Source organism: Lethenteron reissneri, chromosome 27 (assembly GCF_015708825.2).
Source record: "Lethenteron reissneri isolate LAM-NWPU_2019-01 chromosome 27, ASM1570882v1, whole genome shotgun sequence".
In the NCBI taxonomy this organism is placed as follows: domain Eukaryota; kingdom Metazoa; phylum Chordata; class Hyperoartia; order Petromyzontiformes; family Petromyzontidae; genus Lethenteron; species Lethenteron reissneri.
This window is the reverse complement of record NC_083805.1, coordinates 12,960,192-12,981,658: the sequence shown is the minus strand read 5'-3', so window position 1 is coordinate 12,981,658 and position 21,467 is coordinate 12,960,192. Positions and strand designations below refer to the sequence as shown.

At 44.1% G+C, this 21,467-nt stretch overlaps 2 protein-coding genes across 4 annotated transcripts in view; one reads left to right on the top strand and one right to left on the bottom strand.

Annotated features, from left to right (window-relative positions):
* Nucleotides 1-145: 145 nt before the first annotated feature.
* On the bottom strand, nucleotides 146-9,101 carry LOC133348600 (CD166 antigen-like). The gene is made up of 6 exons (XM_061561508.1): nucleotides 8,659-9,101; nucleotides 5,084-5,199; nucleotides 3,170-3,377; nucleotides 2,075-2,139; nucleotides 1,440-1,521; nucleotides 146-523 (listed from the first exon to the last, which is right to left on the bottom strand). The coding sequence occupies exons 1-6, from the start codon at nucleotides 8,771-8,773 to the stop codon at nucleotides 312-314; spliced, it is 798 nt and encodes a 265-aa protein (XP_061417492.1). The 5' UTR covers nucleotides 8,774-9,101; the 3' UTR covers nucleotides 146-311.
* A 10,784-nt stretch (nucleotides 9,102-19,885) lies between these two features.
* Nucleotides 19,886-21,467, top strand: part of LOC133348582 (CD166 antigen-like) — a 29,685-nt gene continuing 28,103 nt past the window's right edge. For all 3 annotated transcript variants that reach the window (XM_061561482.1, XM_061561481.1, XM_061561483.1), the window contains exon 1: nucleotides 19,886-20,317. In XM_061561482.1, the coding sequence (XP_061417466.1) occupies nucleotides 20,224-20,317 (94 nt within the window). In that variant the 5' untranslated portion in view covers nucleotides 19,886-20,223. The remainder of the gene's footprint in view (nucleotides 20,318-21,467) is intronic.

Here is a 21,467-nt window from a genome sequence, read left to right as displayed (position 1 = left end):
GCCTACAAACGTGCACCACCACCGCCTGGCGGATTGACAAAAGGGCTTGACAAGTACTAATTGATGCATTATTTCACCCATACTTCATTCCATTTCCTACACCCTGGTTCCTTAGCAAGCAGCGAACGTCCAGTTCACCGCCACCTTCAGTGTCTGGTGAGGTCTAAATACGCATCATTTTAAACCAGCAAAAAAACATCTTAATTTCACACAAGCTTTGGGATACCAGGACACCCTTTCTGAACCCAGGACTGACCCTGGCCAAACAACAATTTTTTTGACATCCTTATCCACGACCTCGGGCCAAGATATCACTTATAGTTCATATTATAGCAGTAAACGTACTGTTCACAGGTTAGTCGTATGTCTATCGAGGACATGTATTCTACGGCTCCGTCAGGGGTCATGATCGAGCAGTGGAACGGGCTCGTTGTGCCTGTCTCCTGGGGTCGGATCTTCAGCACGGAGCTCACTGTGAACATTCCAATATCGTTCCTCGACACCTCCGTCTTGATCTCCACATCTGAGCAGAGACAAGCACAGTCATCCACAAAAACTCTTAATCACGTTGACTGCGATGTTTCTGACACGATTTCAACATTTGCACGTTATTCAACCATGAGGATTAAAGAGCTCGCCTAAACATTTGACAGCATATACATACAAAAAATTACTCCAAGCAAAAAAAATGTGTAAAGCGGTGATAAATTTTGCTGTAAAAAGGTACCAAATTTGTCAGCATACTGCCTAAATTGATAGGGATGGCAAGTACGTGATTTGTGCTTCAGTTAAAAAAAAAGATATCGTACAGTACTTGACTAAGATGAGTAACAATACCAACATTGCAAAATTCTACCAGTGACAAATAAATGAAATAAACTATTTCTTGTGGAAGATGGTAGGTGTTCCGCATTCCTAGAATCCATTTTATTCATGTTTCCATAGCGATTGCGAATCCTACACGCTTTGTAACATTGATAATAAGGAAGACAACACATCTAATGATTGTGTAAGGATTTCCAACATGCATCTGTTCTAGGAAGTGTTTCATTATCCATACCATTCCAAGCTGCACTACGGGATGATGTCACGTGCCAAATGTTATTGCCTCGACCAGTAAAGTGAATCCCTTAGCACTGATTTCATTGGCAAGTTTTGGGCAACTGCTTTCATAATTCTGAATGGATTCCTAACGGGTTAGCCTTTAATAGCAACACAAATTGAATGTAAAATTTACTTAATATTGGATCATCTTTACCAGTTATTGTGACTCCCATTACAGGCTAATACAAACTCTCAAGCTTAGTGGGAAAGCATCGACATTTTTCGCGACAAAAGTGCAAACACATCTTGTATATTACACAATTGCATTGTTGTCTTCAAGACACACAGACATTTCATATAATATTTATTACATATGTACAGTGCCCGTTTATTACCTCTGCTTTCGTAGATTCGTTTCCACGTTTTAAACCAAGCAAGTTCGGGCTGAGGATATCCTTCAGCAACGCAGTCTGCGACCTGTTGGGGGTTAGGACCACTTCAGAGGTCACTTGTCACTGGTGTTGGCTTATAACTGGGGATAAAACCCAGGTCGCTGGGCTCATAGTGCAGCACCACAACACACCCGGTGTACATATGTTCATAAGCGTTACTGTCATATCTTTTTCACTATATGAGGGATGAAATTACAAAGTCAGTTAAAGATAATGACGTGTTCCAAGAACACATTTTCCACAAAATTACGTTAACGTCAATTATTTAAATTGACAACAATGTGTGTTTTCCGTGCTGATGATATGTATTGTTTGCAGAGGATCTTGCTAATTAAATTCATCCACATAATGCATAACCAACCATTCAGTTTCCAAGGTGCAAGTGTGACCGATGGCTCAAACTCGCACCTTTTTGAGACTTTAAAACTATGACTTTACATTTTCAAAGAATGTTGAGTGGGCCAACAACAATAGGCAACTTCTTTGTCACTGTTAAATTAGGGATATGCTGCCTTAACTTACCAAGAAACAAACAAAAAGCGGGTGGAAGGCATAGGCCATGACACTGGATCACTTACTTTTTGAAATGTGTTGTCAATGAATAGTGGATGTGTACTTTCAGACAATTTCAGATCGGGAAATGCTAGAAAATTTAAACAAAGAAATAACATGCATAAAACATACAACAGGCAATGTAATTATCTGACCAGGTAGTGCTGTAGCTTAAGCATATAACTCATAGCGTAAGTCCTCGTTTAATGCGGTAGATGCTTTCCTGCAAAGTGCCGCATTAAGCGAAAAACACATTTAGTGAAATCAATTGCCCCATAAATAAGATGACAATAAAGTTTGACGAGGTATGATGTACGCACAGGCAGTGAGATGGCGGGACACATAACTGAGGGTACGTCGCCACGTTACTGAGCATCATTCTGCATACTGTGTCATAGCGCTCAGCCGCGTAGCTCAAGAAAGTAGTTCATAAACTGCTCAGAAACCACGTTAGAACAGACGTATTCCACGTTGTGTGAAAAGTGTTCCTTAATGGAAAACCATGTTTACTAGCGAAAATGTATTGTATGAACATGCGTGAAGATGGTTGTGAGTTTTAATCATCTGTAGAGACTGGCCTCTGCCAGTGATAAATGCCGCTTTATGTGCCATAAAGAAGTGCCACTGCCCAAAATATCAGCTATTTAATTTTTATTTTAAGGCAGTATAAATTTTAAATGTGTTTTATTTTGTTCAAATTCGGCTGGATGTTAGAACAGTCTATTCCCCCTTTTCCACTGTCACATCCGACCTGTGACAGCACGGGGCCCGCACGGCACTGGTGGTTTTCCACTGGCTATTTGCCATGCCAAACCGTGATAACGCTGGCCTCACAAAAACATGCGAATCTGACTCAGGGCCAAGCATCGCCAGGGGAAAGGCTAATTCCGCGTACATTGCACGTCACCCCAGCCAGTACACTCTGCGCGTCATTCACACTGCATCTCGACTTGTTCATTGCATGTGACGTTGGCAGCACAGCTCAGCTTCTGCAGTGGAAAATCAACACTGGCGCCTCCCGAACCACACTGGTCTGGCTTGGCATGGCCCCGGCACAGGCTCAGTTGTAATAGAGATGAGCATTAAAAAAAACAGCGCATTAACTGCACAGCGACACGCACCGCAGATTTTAACATGGGTTGAATTGGCTTCCGTTCTGCCCAAGGTGATGCTGCAGATGAACTCCCGCTCATCCAGCGGAATTACATTCCTCACTAAAAGTGAGAAGTCATCGACAATTGAGAGCCGATTGCGGTAGACTTGGTTATCAGATGGGTAGGTCAGGTGTCCTTTCTTGTAGTACACCCTCTTTCTTCCTTCAGCTGTCATCTAGCAGAGTGCCACAAAATAGGGGTTCATCAAAGAGCACTTTTTTCCATGCAGGTACATATCAAATACCTTCATTCAGTTCTAGATTTGAAGCTTTCGTGACTGCAAGGATTCATACTCTTAGGTTTTTTCGGTAAAGTCACGTAGGAAAACAATTAATAAATAATAAAAATAAATAATAATTTTTTTATAAATAATTATAGAAATAAAATAATAAATCACGACGTTTCGGAGGCAACACAAGTCTCCGTCATCAGGTGGTACCGTCACAGCTACTTGATACAGTAAATCTAGCTGTGACGGTCCCACCTGATGACGGAGACTTGTGTTGCCTCCGAAACGTCGTCATTTATTATTTTATTTCTATTATTATTTCTATTATTTTAATGGAGAATTATTATTTATTTATTTTTTACCTACGTGGCTTTACCGAAAAAACCTAAGAGTACCTTCATTCAGGCATCTGGCAAGAGCTGGAGTCGATGGTACATAGTATTTTTAAATATTTAATGCAGTAGAGTTTGTGAATCGGTGTGGTAATATCAGAGAAGAATACATTTAGACAAGACGCATCTAGTGAGATGGACGAGAGATATAAATGTGATAATATAGATGTAAACGAACTATATGTAAGTGTGAAAGAATACAAAATCTGAACAACAGAGATGTAGTGAGATGAGCGATGTGGATAAGAGCCTGTGACAGTGAGGTGTGATATAGAACAGGGAGATAAAAAAGCTAGAGATGTTATGAGATAAGAGGAAAACAATGTGGGATGATAAGAAGTAATCAGCAGAGCTAAAAGGGCAGAGATTTATTCGGACAAAAGTGTATAAAAGAAATAACACTTTGAGAGAGAACAGCGCATGGAGCCTTGCCCAACAGCGTGGGTGCTGTGTTTAATATTTACAGTGCACAACACTCTCACATGTGACCTTCAACTTCATTGCATCTCACAGGTATACAAAACCCACTTCACGTGGTCGCGTATAATAACTATATTAAATAAGTACATAGGTGGGTTTACAATATCCAACTTCTATTAATTTTTAGGTTTTTTCTATTCATCCAGATATAAATTCTGGAGTATGAAGCAGCTAGATTCTAGATTTGCAGCTTTCGTGACTGCAAGGATTCATATTCTTAGGTTTTTTCGGTAAAGTCACGTAGGTAAAAAATTTTAATTAATAAAAGTAAAATAAAATAAAAAATAAAATAAAAATCACGACCATTCCTGGCCCTTCCCCCCCCCCTCAACCATTATATATACGGAGTGGTATCTCTTGTAATCTCTCATTTACTTGATACAGCTGTCGGGCTGTGACGGTTCCACCTGAAGACGGAAGCTTGTGTTGCCTCCGAAACGTCGTGATTTTTATTTTATTTTTATTTTATTTTACTTTTATTAATTTTTATTTTTTACCTACGTGACTTTACCGAAAAAACCTAAGAATAAGCAGCTGGATGTCCACCTGTGCCTCAAATATAGTTGGAATCTGGTGCACTCATATCAGTAAGGTCATCTTTAATACAGTAATTGCACTGTAATAAAAATGTTTTTATTTACTGGGGAAAACCTGAGTGTCCAGATATATGTTGACGAGTTTTCCTCATATGCATTCACTCGTCTGCAAATGTTTACGCCAAAGTTACATTTACAACTCAGAACAATTATTATGATTTGGGAAAAGTTGGAGCGTACTTACAATGTACCACTGAAGAGCTGCTTTTTCTACGTCTACATTCGCCCTACATATTATTTTCAAGTCTGTACCCGATGGTGCAACAATGGTATCTTCCACAAAAACTTGAAATGAGCCACCTGGAAAAAACACAAAGGGGTCATCGAATTAATTACGAATGCATACTCTCCTCTATCACCATCCATCCATCACTACCTTTCTTCGAAGCGATACTGTTCACAAGGTTTCAAAACGTGATGTATCCCCGGGCAAAAAAAAAGAATAACCCCCAGCCACTCCAGCATGGACAGGGTACATGTGACCAAATCATATACCAACGGTCAGATAGCAACATGTTTATAATGTCACCATTGCACACATTTGCTTATAAAACCACACAGCATTTTATTATAATTTATGAATGACCGATTCTTTCTTGATCAATTTCCACTTTCCAGAAGCACTCCAACCTGCTGTCGTCCACCAGTTATTTAATCACTGGTTCATGAAGCCTGTCTTCGCCAAGCAAAAGTTTTCAATAAATGTAATAATTAATCTGATATTATTTTTTTTTACAATTTTTATCTACGATAAGACACTAACAACTACTCCAAATATGTGTATTTTTCCGCAAAAACAACTCAATTCAAAGATTCTGTTCTTTTTTATTGGAAAGAACAAAAACGAATGAACCTAATACTCTGAAGGGAAGCCCCTATCTTTTACCGTTTTCGAATTATTCCATTTGAACATCATGAAATCTATATTTTTTCGTTCGAAACCGCTTTAATCCTGAATATCTCAAAAACAATAAAAGATAGAATGGTTCTCGCTTTAATTTTATTTGCTGTCTAACGCTCTGTCAAACTAAAAAAAACACAATCTTATATTTTGAACGGTTCCTGAATGACACGCACAAACATGTTCATGGGGCACTTAAAATCGTGATTTGACGGCCTTGAAATGAAAAATCTCGGAATTTCAGATTTTTCCTGTTGTTTTTGTCCTAAAAGCTACTTATGTACAAAATTTCAGCTTTCTACCTTGTCTGGAAGTACTCTAGACCTTTTTAAGACATAGATACAGATTAAGGTCTTTATTTGTCTAGAATATTTTTTTTCCGGTCGCCTTCAGTAATTGTATGATCACTTCTGTGAACCTTTTGCGTCCAGGGCTATCATCTCCCTCCTGTTGAACACTTTCATCACACTAATCGTTATCTCTTGTCGACAATCAGTTTTCTCTATCGCTTGTTAATTTCTTTCTTCACTAACTTGTATCACTTTTTGGCGTGGCACTCCACAAGTGTTTCTGGGCCATGTATGGGCCGCGAGCCACCTCGTGAACAACCCTGCTCGAGGATTTCCCAAATTACAATCCTCACTCGCCATAATAATGCTGTTTTAAAATTTTACCAACAATTACATGCATGAATAGCAATGTTCTAACAACACACACGCAAACTTGCACTGCGTGTACCTTATGCAATACACAAATCCACCAGTTCCTGAGAACTGCATTGTGGTCATCTTGTATTAACATATATGAGGCTTCCAGCGGCAGCCTCAGCAGCAGTGAGCATTGGTGACTGTACTGACGAGTCCTGATGAGTACAAAACTGGACTACAGCTGTCTCTTGTCTCACTGCTGCCAGTTGGTGAATCACATTGCTCAATGTATCGATGGTGACTGAAGACAAAATAACCAGAATGCATTTTTCGATTTAAAGCTTTCGTGACTGCAGGGATTCATCTTCTTGGTTCTTTCGGTAAAGTCACGTAGAAGGGAAGTAATAAAATAATAAAAATAAAACATAATAAAATAATTCTCACGACCTTTCGGCCACACTTCCCTTCTACGTGACTTTACCGAAAGAACCAAGCAGATGAACCAGAATGCAGTTTTTCAGGTACTGGTGGGTTTTTTTTAATAAGACATAAGGCCGAGAGCTTTTTGTACCCAAAGTGAACTTTTTGTGCGTTGTGAAAACTTTTTCGCTTTTTGGGCTGCGATAATTTATTGGTTTGAGTTTCAATTTATTTTATTTGTTTCACAGATGGTCAAGTTTATTCAGTTGCCTTATGATTTACATATTTTAGTTACGGTCACGTTTAATGACCCCATTTGTATTTGAATGGAACACATTGCTGAATGCAGAAAGTCGGCTGTGAAGAATGCAGTTGGAAATGCCAGGATAAAATTAGCTTCATAAAAACCCACCGAACAGGATAATACCGCAAGATGAAATGACCGTAGGCGGGTTGGAATGCACATCCAGCACTAGATAAGTAATTTAATGCCGCTGGTTAGTGATGGCTACAGATAGGATCAATTGTTCCTTTGCTAAGGGGCTATCCATTTAGTACGTACGCAAAAATCTGTCAAAATATGACCCCTCCCCCCCCCCCCAGACATGTGGGCCGTAATTAATAATTGGCCATACTTCATCACGCTGGGCAGTGCGGGTTGGTGAAGGCGGGGAGCATAGAAGTGCAGTACAATAGTGGATGTTGCTGCCCTGCCCTCTGCTGTCCACAATTCGGTAAAAAAACTCAATATTTCATGTGAACACAAGACGGTTCGTCCTGAATACATAACGTCACGAAGCAACCCTTAAAGAGACGCAAGCTGCTCCAGAGCAGCTTGACTTCCATGGTAAACTCGACTTCCATGGTAAACTGGACTTCCATGGTAAACTGGACTCCCAAGGTAAACTGGACTCCCAAGGTAAATTTGACTTCTATGGTAAACTGGACTTCCATGGTAAACTGGACTCCCAAGGTAAACTGGACTCCCATGGTCAACTAGACTTTCGTGGTAAACTGAACTTTCATGGTAAACTGGACTCCCATGGTCAACTGGACTTCCATGGTAAACTGGACTTCATGGTAAACTGGACTTCCATGGTACGTCCATGGTAAACTGGACTTCCATGGTCAACTGGACTTCCATGGTAAACTGGACTTCCATGGTCAACTGGACTTCCATGGTAAACTGGACTTCCATGGTAAACTGGACTTCCATGGTCAACTGGACTTCCATGGTAAACTGGACTTCCATGGTCAACTGGACTTCCATGGTAAACTGGACTTCCATGGTCAACTGGACTTCCATGGTCAACTGGACTTCCATGGTAAACTGGACTTCCATGGTCAACTGGACTTCCATGGTAAACTGGACTTCCATGGTCAACTGGACTTCCATGGTAAACTGGACTTCCATGGTCAACTGGACTTCCATGGTAAACTGGACTTCCATGGTCAACTAGACTTTCATGGTCAGGGGTCGGCAACCAAAATAACAAGGTAACAAACAAAATAACAAGGTAACAAACAAAAAACAAACTCCTCAATATTTCAGTGCATGTCAATCCTAGACGGTGGTTCTTAATAATAAACACCGTCACGAAGAAGTCCTTAAAGAGCCGCATGCTGCTCTGAAACCGCCGGGTGCCGACCCCTGGTCTATACCAACCTTGTTGGCTCATGTTGGCCGCCCATCCCAACACTATCCAGTCTCAAAACCCCGCTGAGCATTCGAGGTCATTTAGACAGAATGCGGTACTGTGTCACAGCTCATGTGTGTGCTTATTCTCTCACCTTCAACCAAGCACTGTGGCGGTGTTATGAGCAGCAGCAGCAGGAGCGGAGGGCCGCATGTTCGAACAACTATCTTACGAGCCCAGGGCTCCCAGGTATTTAATCGGTCAAACATCTTCAGTTGTCCAAAGTGTCACTTGAGTTGTTACCTTTTTTTCACACCCTCAACAACAACGGCTTCGTGAAGGCAGCGACAATCCTTTTAACGCGTACAGCGTATCTACATTCAACATGGCCCTTTCACGTGCGCAGAGTGAACATTGACTCCAGTTAAAGGTGCCCCTAAACAAATAGGGCCAATAAGTGCTGCTTTGCTGATGATCAGAATTCCGTCTTTGTGAACAACTTCCCGGTGTCAGAAACGTCGTGTTGGGACTAACTCAAGTGACCGCCCGGCAAGCCGGAAAGATGTGAAACATTTTAAAGGTGTGCGCGTGTGTGCATACGGGTGTGTAAATCGTACCGCGTGAACAAAAAATGCGCTTCCTCCATCTCAGAGCCCTCCCTCTGTCCTTTAATGTTTTCTTTTCTGGAAATCCCCTTCAACGACGAGGTCACACAGCCAGTAACGCAGCCATTCTGGCTTTGAAATTACACGATGTGGTGAAACGGCTAGTACATAAACAAATAGATAACGCGGTCACTTTAATATGACACGCACTTTTCTCTCATCCATATTAAGTTCACCTTCCCCCGCCGCCGCACTGCTGCAAGTTACAACATGCCATGCTTCTCTGTACGTACGCGTGAAGTTAACGCTCAAAGCTTCGCACCGATGGATCCAATCCACCAGCTGTATTCCCATCTCCTGGCCACTTCACAGATCAAGTGGGGATTGTGAGATTCACACATGTCCACGACTTAGTGGTTCCCAACCCGTGGTTAGAGATGCTGTATGACGTTTACTCTACCTTTTGGAACGCGTGACGGTCAAATTTGTTGTATGGTTGCTCATGGTTTGCAGGTCCAGAAAGCTAGGGAACTTAATGCACTCCGTGATCCACCGTTACGCAGCCTACAAACACTTGCTTTACGCATGGTCATCTTTTTCACCGATCTCTACTCTAGGCAGGCTCAAATCTGCTTATTTTTGGCTTCCGAGATCCAAATATTAGACACATCATTTGCGTCACTGTTGATCTGTGTCCGTTTCGCCTCTCTCCCCATGTCCGTCTCTTTTTGTGACGGCATGTGTCGCTCTTTGTCAGCCTTTCTCCATTCTAGATTTGAAGTTGTCGTGACTGCAAGGATCCATACTCTTTGGTTCTTTCGGTAAAGTCACGTAGGTAAAAATAATTGTGGTATTTACACTACTGGCTCTAGAGGAGAGCGGATGGAGAACACTATCAACAATAGCTCTTTTATTATTATTATTCTTTATCCAGAAAAGCCTTACTGGTGTCTTTTTTTCAGCAGGGTCCTGCAAAGATTTCGCAGTCGGGGGTGATGTTGCTGTGTGTAATCCCAATCATTTGTCAGGATTGGGATGTATGGCTCACACCACTTATGTTGTACATTTCGATTTAAAGCTTTCGTGACTGCAGGGATTCATCTTCTTGGTTCTTTCGGTAAAGTCACGTAGAAGGGAAATAATAAAATAATAAAAATAAAGCATAATAAAATACAATTCTCACGACGTTTCGGCCACAACGCAAGCAGCCGTCCTCAGGTGAAGAACAGGGCTGTCGGAAAGACAGCGTCCGAATGAACACCACCAAGCTTGGCAGCGTATATTTAATGCCGCGACTCTAAGCTTAAATATACGCTGCCAAGCTTGGTGGTGTTCATTCGGACGCTGTCTTTCCGACAGCCCTGTTCTTCACCTGAGGACGGCTGCTTGCGTTGTGGCCGATACGTCGTGAGAATTTTATTTTATTATGTTTTATTTTTATAACGTTGTAAATGTTATGGGAAAATCCAGAAGAATCGTATGCAGAACAGGTGAAGAGGCTACAAATTCTACACAGAGAGATGCCCGAGCTAGGAATCAAAGCCGGGCCCTTCTTGCGATGAGGTACACATAGGATTGTTTATTTGTTTCAAAAACAAACATGTCGCAGGGATGATAATCAATTTAGTGAAAGGCACGAGTGAGTAAACATCATGGGCCTGCCACTACAGGTTAAGTGACCGGTCATAGAGAAACTGGAAGGGGAAAAAAAGGACTTCCATTGTGCAATTTTTTTTTCCACGAATGCAACGATTTATCTGATTAGGAAGTCTCTCTTCTCTTGGTAAACCAACGAGGTTGGCGGCTGAGTCATTCAGATAGCAGATGGTTTTTGCTGATGATTCTCACCTAACATTTTACATCTGGGAAGTGGAAATGAAGGATCACATGGGGATTAAAGCCCGTGAGACATTCAACACCGATCTGCGACGCAATATTTTGCCCCCCTCTCTTCAACTCGCACTGGTCAGCGTGAAGTACTTACTATACTACAACTAACAACTATATTTATTTTATCACGTAAGGCCCACTGAGTTATCTAACTATTTTTTTAGAAGCGATCTGGCCACAAATGATAGCTCAACAAAGTGGCTTATTCTAGATTTGAAGCTTTCGTGACTGCAAGGATTCATACGCTTAGTTCTTTCGGTAAAGTCACGTAGGTAAAAAATGACATTAAAATTAATAAAAATAAAATAATAAAATCACGACGTTTCGGAGGCAACACAAGTCTCCGTCATCAGGTGGGACCGTCACAGCCAGATTTGCTGTGACGGTCCCACCTGATGACGGAGACTTGTGTTGCCTCCGAAACGTCGTTATTTTTTATTTTTTATTAAAGTGGCTTATCATGTGGGAATTTATAGCAGACATATGTGGAGCTATAAAGCTCAGTGGGCCTTACCTTATAACATCCAAATAGTTTCGTTTAACTCTTTATGTATTCTTTGATTTTCTGTACTTTAAGTATGAAGAAAAATTACGTAACATTTATTCAACGCACTTCACTCAAAGTCTGCCACAGTACTTTTATAGTAGCAACTGTATACTATATAATGCTTATAACACAAATGCTGTCTGTTACACAAAATAATTGACTAATTAAATAATCTACTAAAATGAGGAAGACATAATATTCATGACATTAAGTACTGCGAAACACATTTAGCAAAGAACTACGTTTATGGGGAATTTACATTTATTTACAAATTCGATCATTGACTTTATTATTTCAAAAATAATGCCAGGAAATAATACATGAAAAAAAAGCAACAATAACCATGATATAACAATATTTTAAAAAGACACGATAAGAGTATTGCGTTATATATAATATTGATGTACTACCCGGCTTCGCCCGGGACTTGGATCCACCACGCCCGGCCGCCTTTGACTCCCCAGTGGCGATGTTCACACACCACAGCAGTTACTCATTTGAGGCTGAGTCGACCTAGGGGAGGCCCAGGACCGGTTCAAATAATCGTCACCGGTGGTGGCCGTGAGCGGGAATCGAACTCGGGTGGCCGGGTTCGTAGCACAGCGCGCTAACCGCTACACGACAATGCGTTACGCTTCCACGTGCGCGGGTCACGTGACAGATGTGACCTCACAGCTCACTTGCCGTGCAACAAAAAAAATCATTATTGAGCTCCCCCCCCCCCCCCAAAACTAAAGTGTACTTTAATAATTTTTGCATGGTGTACAGTCTGGAAAGTACCCACATGGCAAATTTCAAGTTTGTTGCATGTCGGAAAGTACGCTAAACATTTTGAACAGACACACATAATCACAACTTTGCCTTTTTTTATATATATGGAGATGGAGAAGATTGAAGTATCGGCACATTGTGGCAACCAGGGTTTTCATTCCTTTTCCTGCATGTTCCCAGCCTTATTACCGTGGCACGCTCGATCTGTAGATGAAAATGTGTTGTTGGTTATTAAACGTGGTGAGCACAGAAAGCAAGGGTGACTTAAATACCCAAATAATATTTTTTTACGAGTCCGCGATTGAATGGGGGCTTTTCCGTAATTCACCACTCTGGTTAGTGTGGGTTGGTGAAACGGGGGGAGGCACAAAATCAGGGCAGACATCACACTCCATTGATGTTGGTTATGTTCAGGAATCACAATCAGTTTAGATAGCGCTTTACCACAACCCCTACACCACTCTTACCCACATTGGCTTCGAATGTTTTATTTAAAATTATTGTTTTTGGATTCCTGTATCATGGGTCTCTTTCAAATTTTGGGTCATGGCATCATCACACAATGACCTACACTTGCAAATGATGCCATGGATTTTTTTTTAAAGACTGCTGATAATAACTCCAATCAAAACAAGTGGACACAGATGGTAACTCACCCAGTGAATTCTAGGGAACTGACACTTCTGCAATTAGCGTTAAAACTGTTGTTCAAGTGTTCGTATACCAACTATCGGGTGCGTGCAGCGCGAAACAAATTAATTTGAATGGGCAGTAAAACTGCTACTCTAGTATTCGCATGCAGCTTTGGATATGTATATCCAATTCATATACAGTTAGCGTGTAAAAAAAATGCACGACTAATACCTGGAATCTAATCTGTCAAACACTTGCAAACGGTCGAATTCGCATTGTTTAAACTACTACGAGGCTACATATGTATCCTTTTGTGGGAGGGAAGGGGGGGGGGCACTTCCTTTTACGCCGATTCACTGAAAAAACGTTATCGCGACGTCCCACTCACTAACGTTTAGTTCTCTAAAATTCGAAATAAAATAAGTGACACTCTATTTTTCAGAATATTAATGAGCGTAATGGGGGAGAATACAAATAAAATAAATGAGCATCATCTATGTCTCCTTAACGTTTTCCATATCTCCACGCAAAACAATATAAAAAAAGTATTTCCTACACAACACATCAGCTGCACAACCCATTTAGCCAGTACGGCTGATGGGTTGGAGAGATGGATATGTGAAGGAGACATTTTCTGCTTATTTATTCAGTTATATTCTCCGCAACGGCGCTAATTGATATTTTGAGTAAAGTATTATTACAGTTTTCATCGAACTATGACCTATATAAAGAGTCAAAGAGAGGATCCTTGCCTGTAAGATTGGTAGTTCACCATCATTAATTCAAGCAAGCTTGACTCTGCTGATGAGACAGTGAATGTCAAAACCGGTCAAGAGCTTGCTTATCTTGAAACAATGCTGCTGAAATGATGTACTCCCAGAAGGATGTGGGGCTAATGGATTTTGTAAGAAATACTAGAATGTTTACGCTGAGAGACAAATGTGTGAAAGATACATTGTCTGCGTATTTCTTTTGCAGTGTTTTAGTTAGTTTCCCTGCTATATTCATAACCAGTAGTTGAATCATCTCCGTATTTAAACCCTTTGCACCACACAGACTTCTGTTTGAGAGACGCATCGCTGAACTGGACAGTTAACGTCCTGTACATTTGAGCCATTGTGATGTTATCCTTCACCAGAAGCTTTCATTTCACAATACTTTTCCACAGTGCACTGCACACGATTCGCCACCATCTTTTAAGAAGACATCACTTCACACTTGCGGTACCAGGTGTTGTTATTACCACTCCATACAACTTCAGCAATCTGTCATCATTCTAATATTATCCATACATGTGCAGGTTAACATTGAAAGACCCTAATACACAATTTACGACTTAATATCTTGTTTCAAAAGATCATCATTGTGTTTTTATGAGCTTTCTTCAGAGTTGGAGATGAAAATGAATCAAGCCAATAATTGTTATTTTCGTTTATCCAGGAAAGTATCACTGAATCTAAAGACACTTTTTTGGAAAGTTATGCATATGTATGTTTGGCTAATTCCGTGAATGAGTGGCGTGTTGAAGTAAAACTCGAGTACCTAGATTAAAAAACAAACCCCACTCATACGAGGGTGTGACAGTCAACGTGCCGCTTAAATAGAATCCATTGGTGTATTGGCCACCTCAAAACATGTGATAATCCCAGGTCGTTTGCCATCCCAAATACTGCACTAACGAGGGTCAACATGCTTCGCTGAAAGTTAGGTTATTCATTCTAAGCCCAACATAGAGTACTGAACATATGTCTCAAGTCATGCTGATCATGTCGTCGTCGTCGTATTTGGTAAGCTTCTCACGATCTTACGGTGGCAATATCGATGCTCACACATTTCACATGTGCAAGTCGAGACAATTCGGATCGAGATGAATATTGCAAGGCGTCTGGCCAGTTGGTCACATGACCGCACACGATAAACTTGACTTGACACATTACAAAGTATTTCTGCACAGCTGCAATGTGGCACTCACTGAACATTTACACATTTCCCATCTGACAGTATTATGATAACAAAAAACTCAAAACGTTCACAGATCGATAGATCAACAGAAAGCACTGCTCCCAAACTAGTGTAAGGCATCTTTCCAAAGTGATAATATAGAAATGACATGTAAAGCTTATATTTTCACGTGTTCTTTTCTCTTTCATTTTTTAGGAAGGACAATTTAAGCACGGTACTGTAATTAACGAAGTTAATATTGATACAGCGCACTGTGCCAATGACCAAGTCACCGAGGAAACATACACCTGATCTCATCAGATCTCAGAAGCCAAACAAGTTTGAGCCTGCGTTGTGTTTAAATCGGTCGCAAAAAAAACTCAAATAAGGCGTTACCGGCAGTAGGGAGCATTGCAGAACAGTGCACTGACGACCTGCACTGACCTGTGCTTGGAAATATGGACACATCATCATCCAGCAGTGGATTTACAAAAAAATGGGCTGTACATGCAATAGCGGAGCCAGGATTTTCGGTAGGGGGGGCAACCCCTCCAGCAATGAAAAAGGATAGAGGAGTTGTTAGGTAAGGACTTGTCCCTTGCTTTTGATTCGACGCGTGTGCGGTGATAGCGTAAACATCGATCTAGGGTCGAATTCGAACCGCATCGCGCTCGCTGAAGGTGAATGCCTTCAGGGAAGTCGTGTCCTGTAGACGCAACTGTGCACAATTATGTGAGTCACTTATAACTGCTTTGACGTTACTTATTGGCATTTATGGACTGAGACTATTGTCCTATCATCTCATATAGTCTCTGGCACGTAATAATATACTACACAGTGGCAGTGGGGGTCGCAAAATGCCGATTTATTACTAATAACCCCCAATTATCCGATATAAAATAGGGATTTCGATCGGATCATTGGGGGGGGGGGGGCACGTTCCACCCCACCCCCCACTGGCTCCGCCAGTGCGTGTACATGTAGAGATACAGAGGGCTATATATCCTCAGCCAGTAGTTAAAAAGTAACTTTCTTATCGCGGGGGGCATTCTCTTTATAGACCACGAACTGTTGAGTTCCCACATGAAGTTATATTCAGTCCGTTGATAGAGTGATGATGGGCTGAGTAGACCCATACCAGTGGCTAAACTCTGGAGATAGACTGCATATCAATTATTTTCATGGCACCATTCACGGAGATGACAGCATTAGTTGCGTTTTAGGTAACATTAAAACACGTAATAGGCTACAAACTCACGACAGGATGCTGCCACCATCCCTGAATCTACCCGTACCCGCAAAAACGTTTGCAAACAGAGTGGACACCAACGCCGACGTTCAACATAAACACCTCATTCGAGACCCAACCATCGCAACCACCCTTTGCCTTAAGACTTTCCTCGAAGACAACGGTGGCGTAACCATAAATTGCGTCAGAACATCAACAGGGCGATGCGCACATCTCCTTCATGAATGAAAATTTGAAGGCGAGCCACAGCAATGCGACTGTGGTTGCTATGCAAACCAAACGAAAGACCACAGAATACACATTCCTGCGGAGGGAGCTGGTAGGAACGTTGGGTTGCTCGGTCAATGGCCAGGGTCAACGGCGGCGTGGTGTATTCCGCAAATATGCCCGACTGTGAGGGCGGGCACAAGCCGGCGTGAGTAGGTTACACGTTGAGTTTTATAAGGGCACCACGGGGTGACCAGCCCCTCCCCACCCAGCCCCACCCCTCCCACCCCCTCCCCACCCAGCTCCTCCCCACCCAGCCCCACCCCACCCAGCCCCACCCCTCCCCACCCAGCCCCTCCCCACCCTCCCCACCCAGCCCCTCCCTGCACGACGGACGGACACAATAATCCCCTGTGGGCTGGTGTAACCAGGAGGTTCCTACCAGTAAAACCACTGCAAACGGTGCTTCTTTCATAGAGGAGGCAAAGCAAAACTACACGAACTCTCTCCTGAAGCCTTCTCGGGGTTGGCAGACCGCAACGTTGGCATGGAGCTCCTGATCATATTTCTGCCATTCAGCGAAAAGCGTCTCCGTTAAGATATACCACAACACACAGAGTTTTCCCAACTCCAGTCTCACACAAACACCAATTTACTCCCCGTCGAAATACAAATTAACTCGTTCCGCGCTGCACGCGCCCGATGCTTGTTAAACGCGACTTGCTAAGCAATGTCTATTTCACGTGGAACACGTGTACACACACACACACGAAACACGTGTGTGTGTGTGCACACACCGATATATCAATCCTCATTTAAATCGGATCAATGCAGGTTAGCGTTAATTGCTTAGAGCGGCACGTGCGTGTCGTGTTTAACAATCATCAGGCGCGTGCAGCGCGGAACGAGTTTCTACTTATTTGTATTTGAATGGGGAGTACATTTGCGAACGCGGCCAGACCGGAGCGTGCCTGCGCGTCGCGAGGAGTGGAATTTGGTGAAATTCTGCCGGAAATAATACGTCTGAGATTTACGAGATAAGCCCTTTTTAACTGAGAATCGTGACCACGAAGCTTCGTCTCCACCTGACTGACGTGTGGGATGTGTAACGACAAGGGGAATTCCAGTCGCTACCATACACGTTATTATGTAAATAAAAAAAGCCCCAACCTAAAGTTGTAGATTGTACCACAAAACACAACTTTTCAACACATTCCTCAATAACCACTGCTTGAAAGGGGGGGTGGGGGGGGGGTAGTGTACAATAGCATAATTGACAAATGTGTTGAATTGTTTCGTTAATTGTGGGCCACTGCCAACGCAGTATCACTAAACAATGTGTTGAGTTGGCATTCCTGCGTGTGAGTGGACTGGTCGAGTGGCCTACTGGGCATTTTTGTTCTCCCCCGTAATGCCCTCGATCTCTTGACACGTCAATATCTGAATAACCCAACCGGTAATGGGTACCCATTGCAATTTATATGTATTCATTATCACCCCTCTCTGGCCTTCGCACCTGAGGGGCTCCCAAGTGACCGACATTACATCTACACCTCTATTTAGGAAGTAAACAGGAGGATTTCTCCACAAATCTGGCGGACGCCTGATGATGCTTGTTGTAATTACTGGCGAAACGTCGTACTCAAATTGTAAATGGGGATTTACTCTCCAACACACCGGTGCGATGTTCTAGTAACGACTCGATATGTTTTGTTTATGTGATAAACCTTACTAATTGGCTGTGTCGGGTGGTGGTGGGTTTAACGACACATTTATATTTACGCAATCTAACCCCCAAAAAAACCTCATGGTTAATATCACTACATTAACATCACTAGCCCCGCCCACTTCGCTTATGACCCTTGGGCTACACCCATTTCAAGCCTTTAAAACATCCTGCCTCAGCAGCTTTCCTGCTATTTTTTCTCCTGATGATGATTGCTTGTGTTACAATCGAAACGTCGTAGTTTTTTTAGATTTTTTGTTATTTTGTTTCAAACTATCTACGTGACTTTACCGAAAGACCCAAGAATGTGAATATCACTATCCTTTGTCTCGTCCATTCTGACACTCACAACAAATACATGCCACATTGAACAACAACAAACACATACCACATTGAATAAGACGGTGCGGGAGGTCATATGCATGCATTCAGTCTGGAAAGCAGTTCAGAGGCTCTAAATGATTCCAGTTTGTTAAAACATTATTCAGTACTGTACACACACACGTTGCCTTGTTATCGTAGTTGTAAACGAGCACACATTGGACCTGTGCAATTAAATTGTCACAACCGATCGCTTTTGTAAATTCTGTTCAGTTTTTTATAACGCTGTGTAGGTAAAGGCGCAAGCCCCTGCAATTGCCTTCTCACGCCACTGCAGACGGAAGGGACTCCACAAGATGGAGCTCTAAAGAGCCCCTCTATAGGGTATTTGGCCTACTCTTCTACGCTGAACAAACGTCTTGGAAGAGATGGGAGTGCCCACACTTTACCCCACTACCACACGCGACCAACCGTGGTGGTGCCCGTGTCATATAATAAACTGCTGGGTATACACATAATTCTAGATTTTGTTGTTATTCTGTCTCTCGCTGTTCAAATAAACCTACCATTAAAATTATAGACTGATCATTTCTTTGTCAGTGGGCAAACGTACAAAATCAGCAGGGGATCAAATACTTTTAAAATCCTTTATATTAAGTTCGCTTGCTTGTTTGCTTAGGACCGTGCAAATCTTTCTGTCGTTTTTTAACCCACTTCCCGTGATCCAATCGAGCTGACATTTTGCACACAGACTCGCTGTGCGTGACAATTAATGTTCGTGGAAAAAAAGTTCCAAAATTTTACACTTTATAGGACAAAATATTATATTTAATTACCAATTGCTTAATGGTGCAATGCAATCATCTGACCCATAGGTGGCAGCCATCTCAAGCCAGAGGACGAGAGGACTCTAGCCGCCCCGATGCCACGCATATATATAAAGGATTTAAAAACTTTGTTTTTAAATCCTTTATATTAAGTTCGCTTGCGCGCTTGCTTGCGTGCTTGCTTGCTTACGACCGTGCAAATCCTTCGGTCGTTTTTTTAACACACTTCCCGTGATCCAATCGAGCTGACATTTTGCACACAGACTCGTTGTGCGAGACAATTAATGTTCGTGAAAAAAAAAAATCCAAAATTGTACACTGTTTAGGGAAAACAAATTAAATATTTAATTACCAATTGCTTAATACTGGCAGACAATCATCTGACCCATAGGTGGCAGCCATCTCAAGCCAGAGGACGAGAGGACTCTAGCCGCCACGCATATAAAGGATTTAGAGTGAAAAACTTTGTTTTTACGGGTTATACTTATTACGGGTTAATTTTTTCAACAAACTGTATGTTGAGTTCCCTACGGGGAGTGGGGTGGGGTCTGCTGGCGTGACCCCAGCTGAGCCGGGGATTTCCAGAGAGGGGGATGAGGAGGGAGGGAGGCAGTAGGAGGAGGTCTCTTGGTAAGGAAGCGAGAAACATTTTTGCCGGAAACGTTTGGACGCCTTTCATTATCAGACACGCTGCCAAGCCCGGTTGTGTGTTTGAACCTCTTGTGCGCTGGTGATGAATCAGAATAATCATCATAATCACCACCACCACCAATCAGCCTGCTATCGTGATTAGACTCAATAATCACCGGCCGTCCCAGACTATTTTGTTTGTTGCCGGAGCTGATACTCAGTGGACGTACACAGAGAGACGGAGACAGACAGACAGAAAGCCGCGTTTCATTTCACGAGCAAAGAGGACGAGGGAAAGAGTTTCAGCGGCGCCTGTGAAGGATTCGAAGGCAACGAAGGGCTCAGGGAAAAGCCCTCGAGACGAAGACGACGATGATGATGATGGTGGTGATGATGATGATGGTGGCCGACGCACGCGGTCTTCTGCTGCTCCTCGGACTGACCGCCGTGCACTCCTTCGCCGCAGGTGAGACACAGACGGCCCCCAGCCGTGTCACCAGCCTTCTAACAGACCCCCCCCCCCATACACCCCCCCCCATCGGCCGCCTTTGTATCCCCGGTGGCGATGTATGTATGTATGCGTGCCAAATACGTTGCTTTGTTACTCGCATTTTGAGGCTGAGTTGACCTATGGGGGAGGCCCGGGACCGGTTCAGATGATCGTCACCAGCGACGTTGGTAGCCGTGGGGGGGGGGGGGGGCTGGTTGGAGGGGGGCTGGTTGGGGGGGGGGGGTTGGTTGGAGGGGGGGGGGGCTGGTTGGAGGGGGGGGGCTGGTTGGAGGGGGGGGGGGCTGGTTGGAGGGGGGGGGCTGGTTGGAGGGGGGGCTGGTTGGAGGGGGGGGGGGCTGGTTGGAGGGGGGGGGGCTGGTTGGGGGGGGGGGCTGGTTGGAGGGGGGGGGGGGCTGGTTGGAGGGGGGGGGGGCTGGTTGGGGGGGGGGGCTGGTTGGAGGGGGGGGCTGGTTGGGGGGGGGCTGGTTGGGGGGGGGCTGGTTGGAGGGGGGGCTGGTTGGAGGGGGGGCTGGTTGGAGGGGGGGGGCTGGTTGGAGGGGGGGCTGGTTGGAGGGGGGGGCTGGTTGGAGGGGGGGGCTGGTTGGGGGGGGGCTGGTTGGGGGGGGGCTGGTTGGAGGGGGGGGGCTGGTTGGAGGGGGGGGGGGCTGGTTGGAGGGGGGCTGGTTGGAGGGGGGGGCTGGTTGAGGGGGGGCTGGTTGGAGGGGGCTGGTTGGAGGGGGGCTGGTTGGAGGGGGGGGGCTGGTTGAGGGGGGGCTGGTTGGAGGGGGGGGGCTGGTTGGGGGGGGGGCTGGTTGGAGGGGGGCTGGTTGGAGGGGGGGGGGCTGGTTGAGGGGGGGCTGGTTGGAGGGGGCTGGTTGGAGGGGGGCTGGTTGGAGGGGGGGGGCTGGTTGAGGGGGGGCTGGTTGGGGGGGCTGGTTGGGGGGGGCTGGTTGGAGGGGGGGCTGGTTGGGGGGGGGGCTGGTTGGAGGGGGGGCTGGTTGGAGGGGGGGGGCTGGTTGAGGGGGGGCTGGTTGGAGGGGGGGCTGGTTGGAGGGGGGGGGCTGGTTGGGGGGGGGCTGGTTGGAGGGGGGGGGCTGGTTGGGGGGGGCTGGTTGGGGGGGGGCTG

What these genes read in the sequence shown, in the direction of transcription:
- LOC133348600 (XM_061561508.1), bottom strand. Translation starts at nt 8,773, where the DNA reads ATGTTTGACCGATTAAATACCTGGGAGCCCTGGGCTCGTAAGATAGTT. An exon ending in GCCACAGTGCTTGGTTGAAG is followed by an intron (nt 5,200 to 8,658) that starts GTGAGAGAATAA and finishes TGTTTTTTCCAG; the next exon opens with GTGGCTCATTTCAAGTTTTT. An exon ending in ACGAATCTACGAAAGCAGAG is followed by an intron (nt 524 to 1,439) that starts GTAATAAACGGG and finishes GTCTCTGCTCAG; the next exon opens with ATGTGGAGATCAAGACGGAG.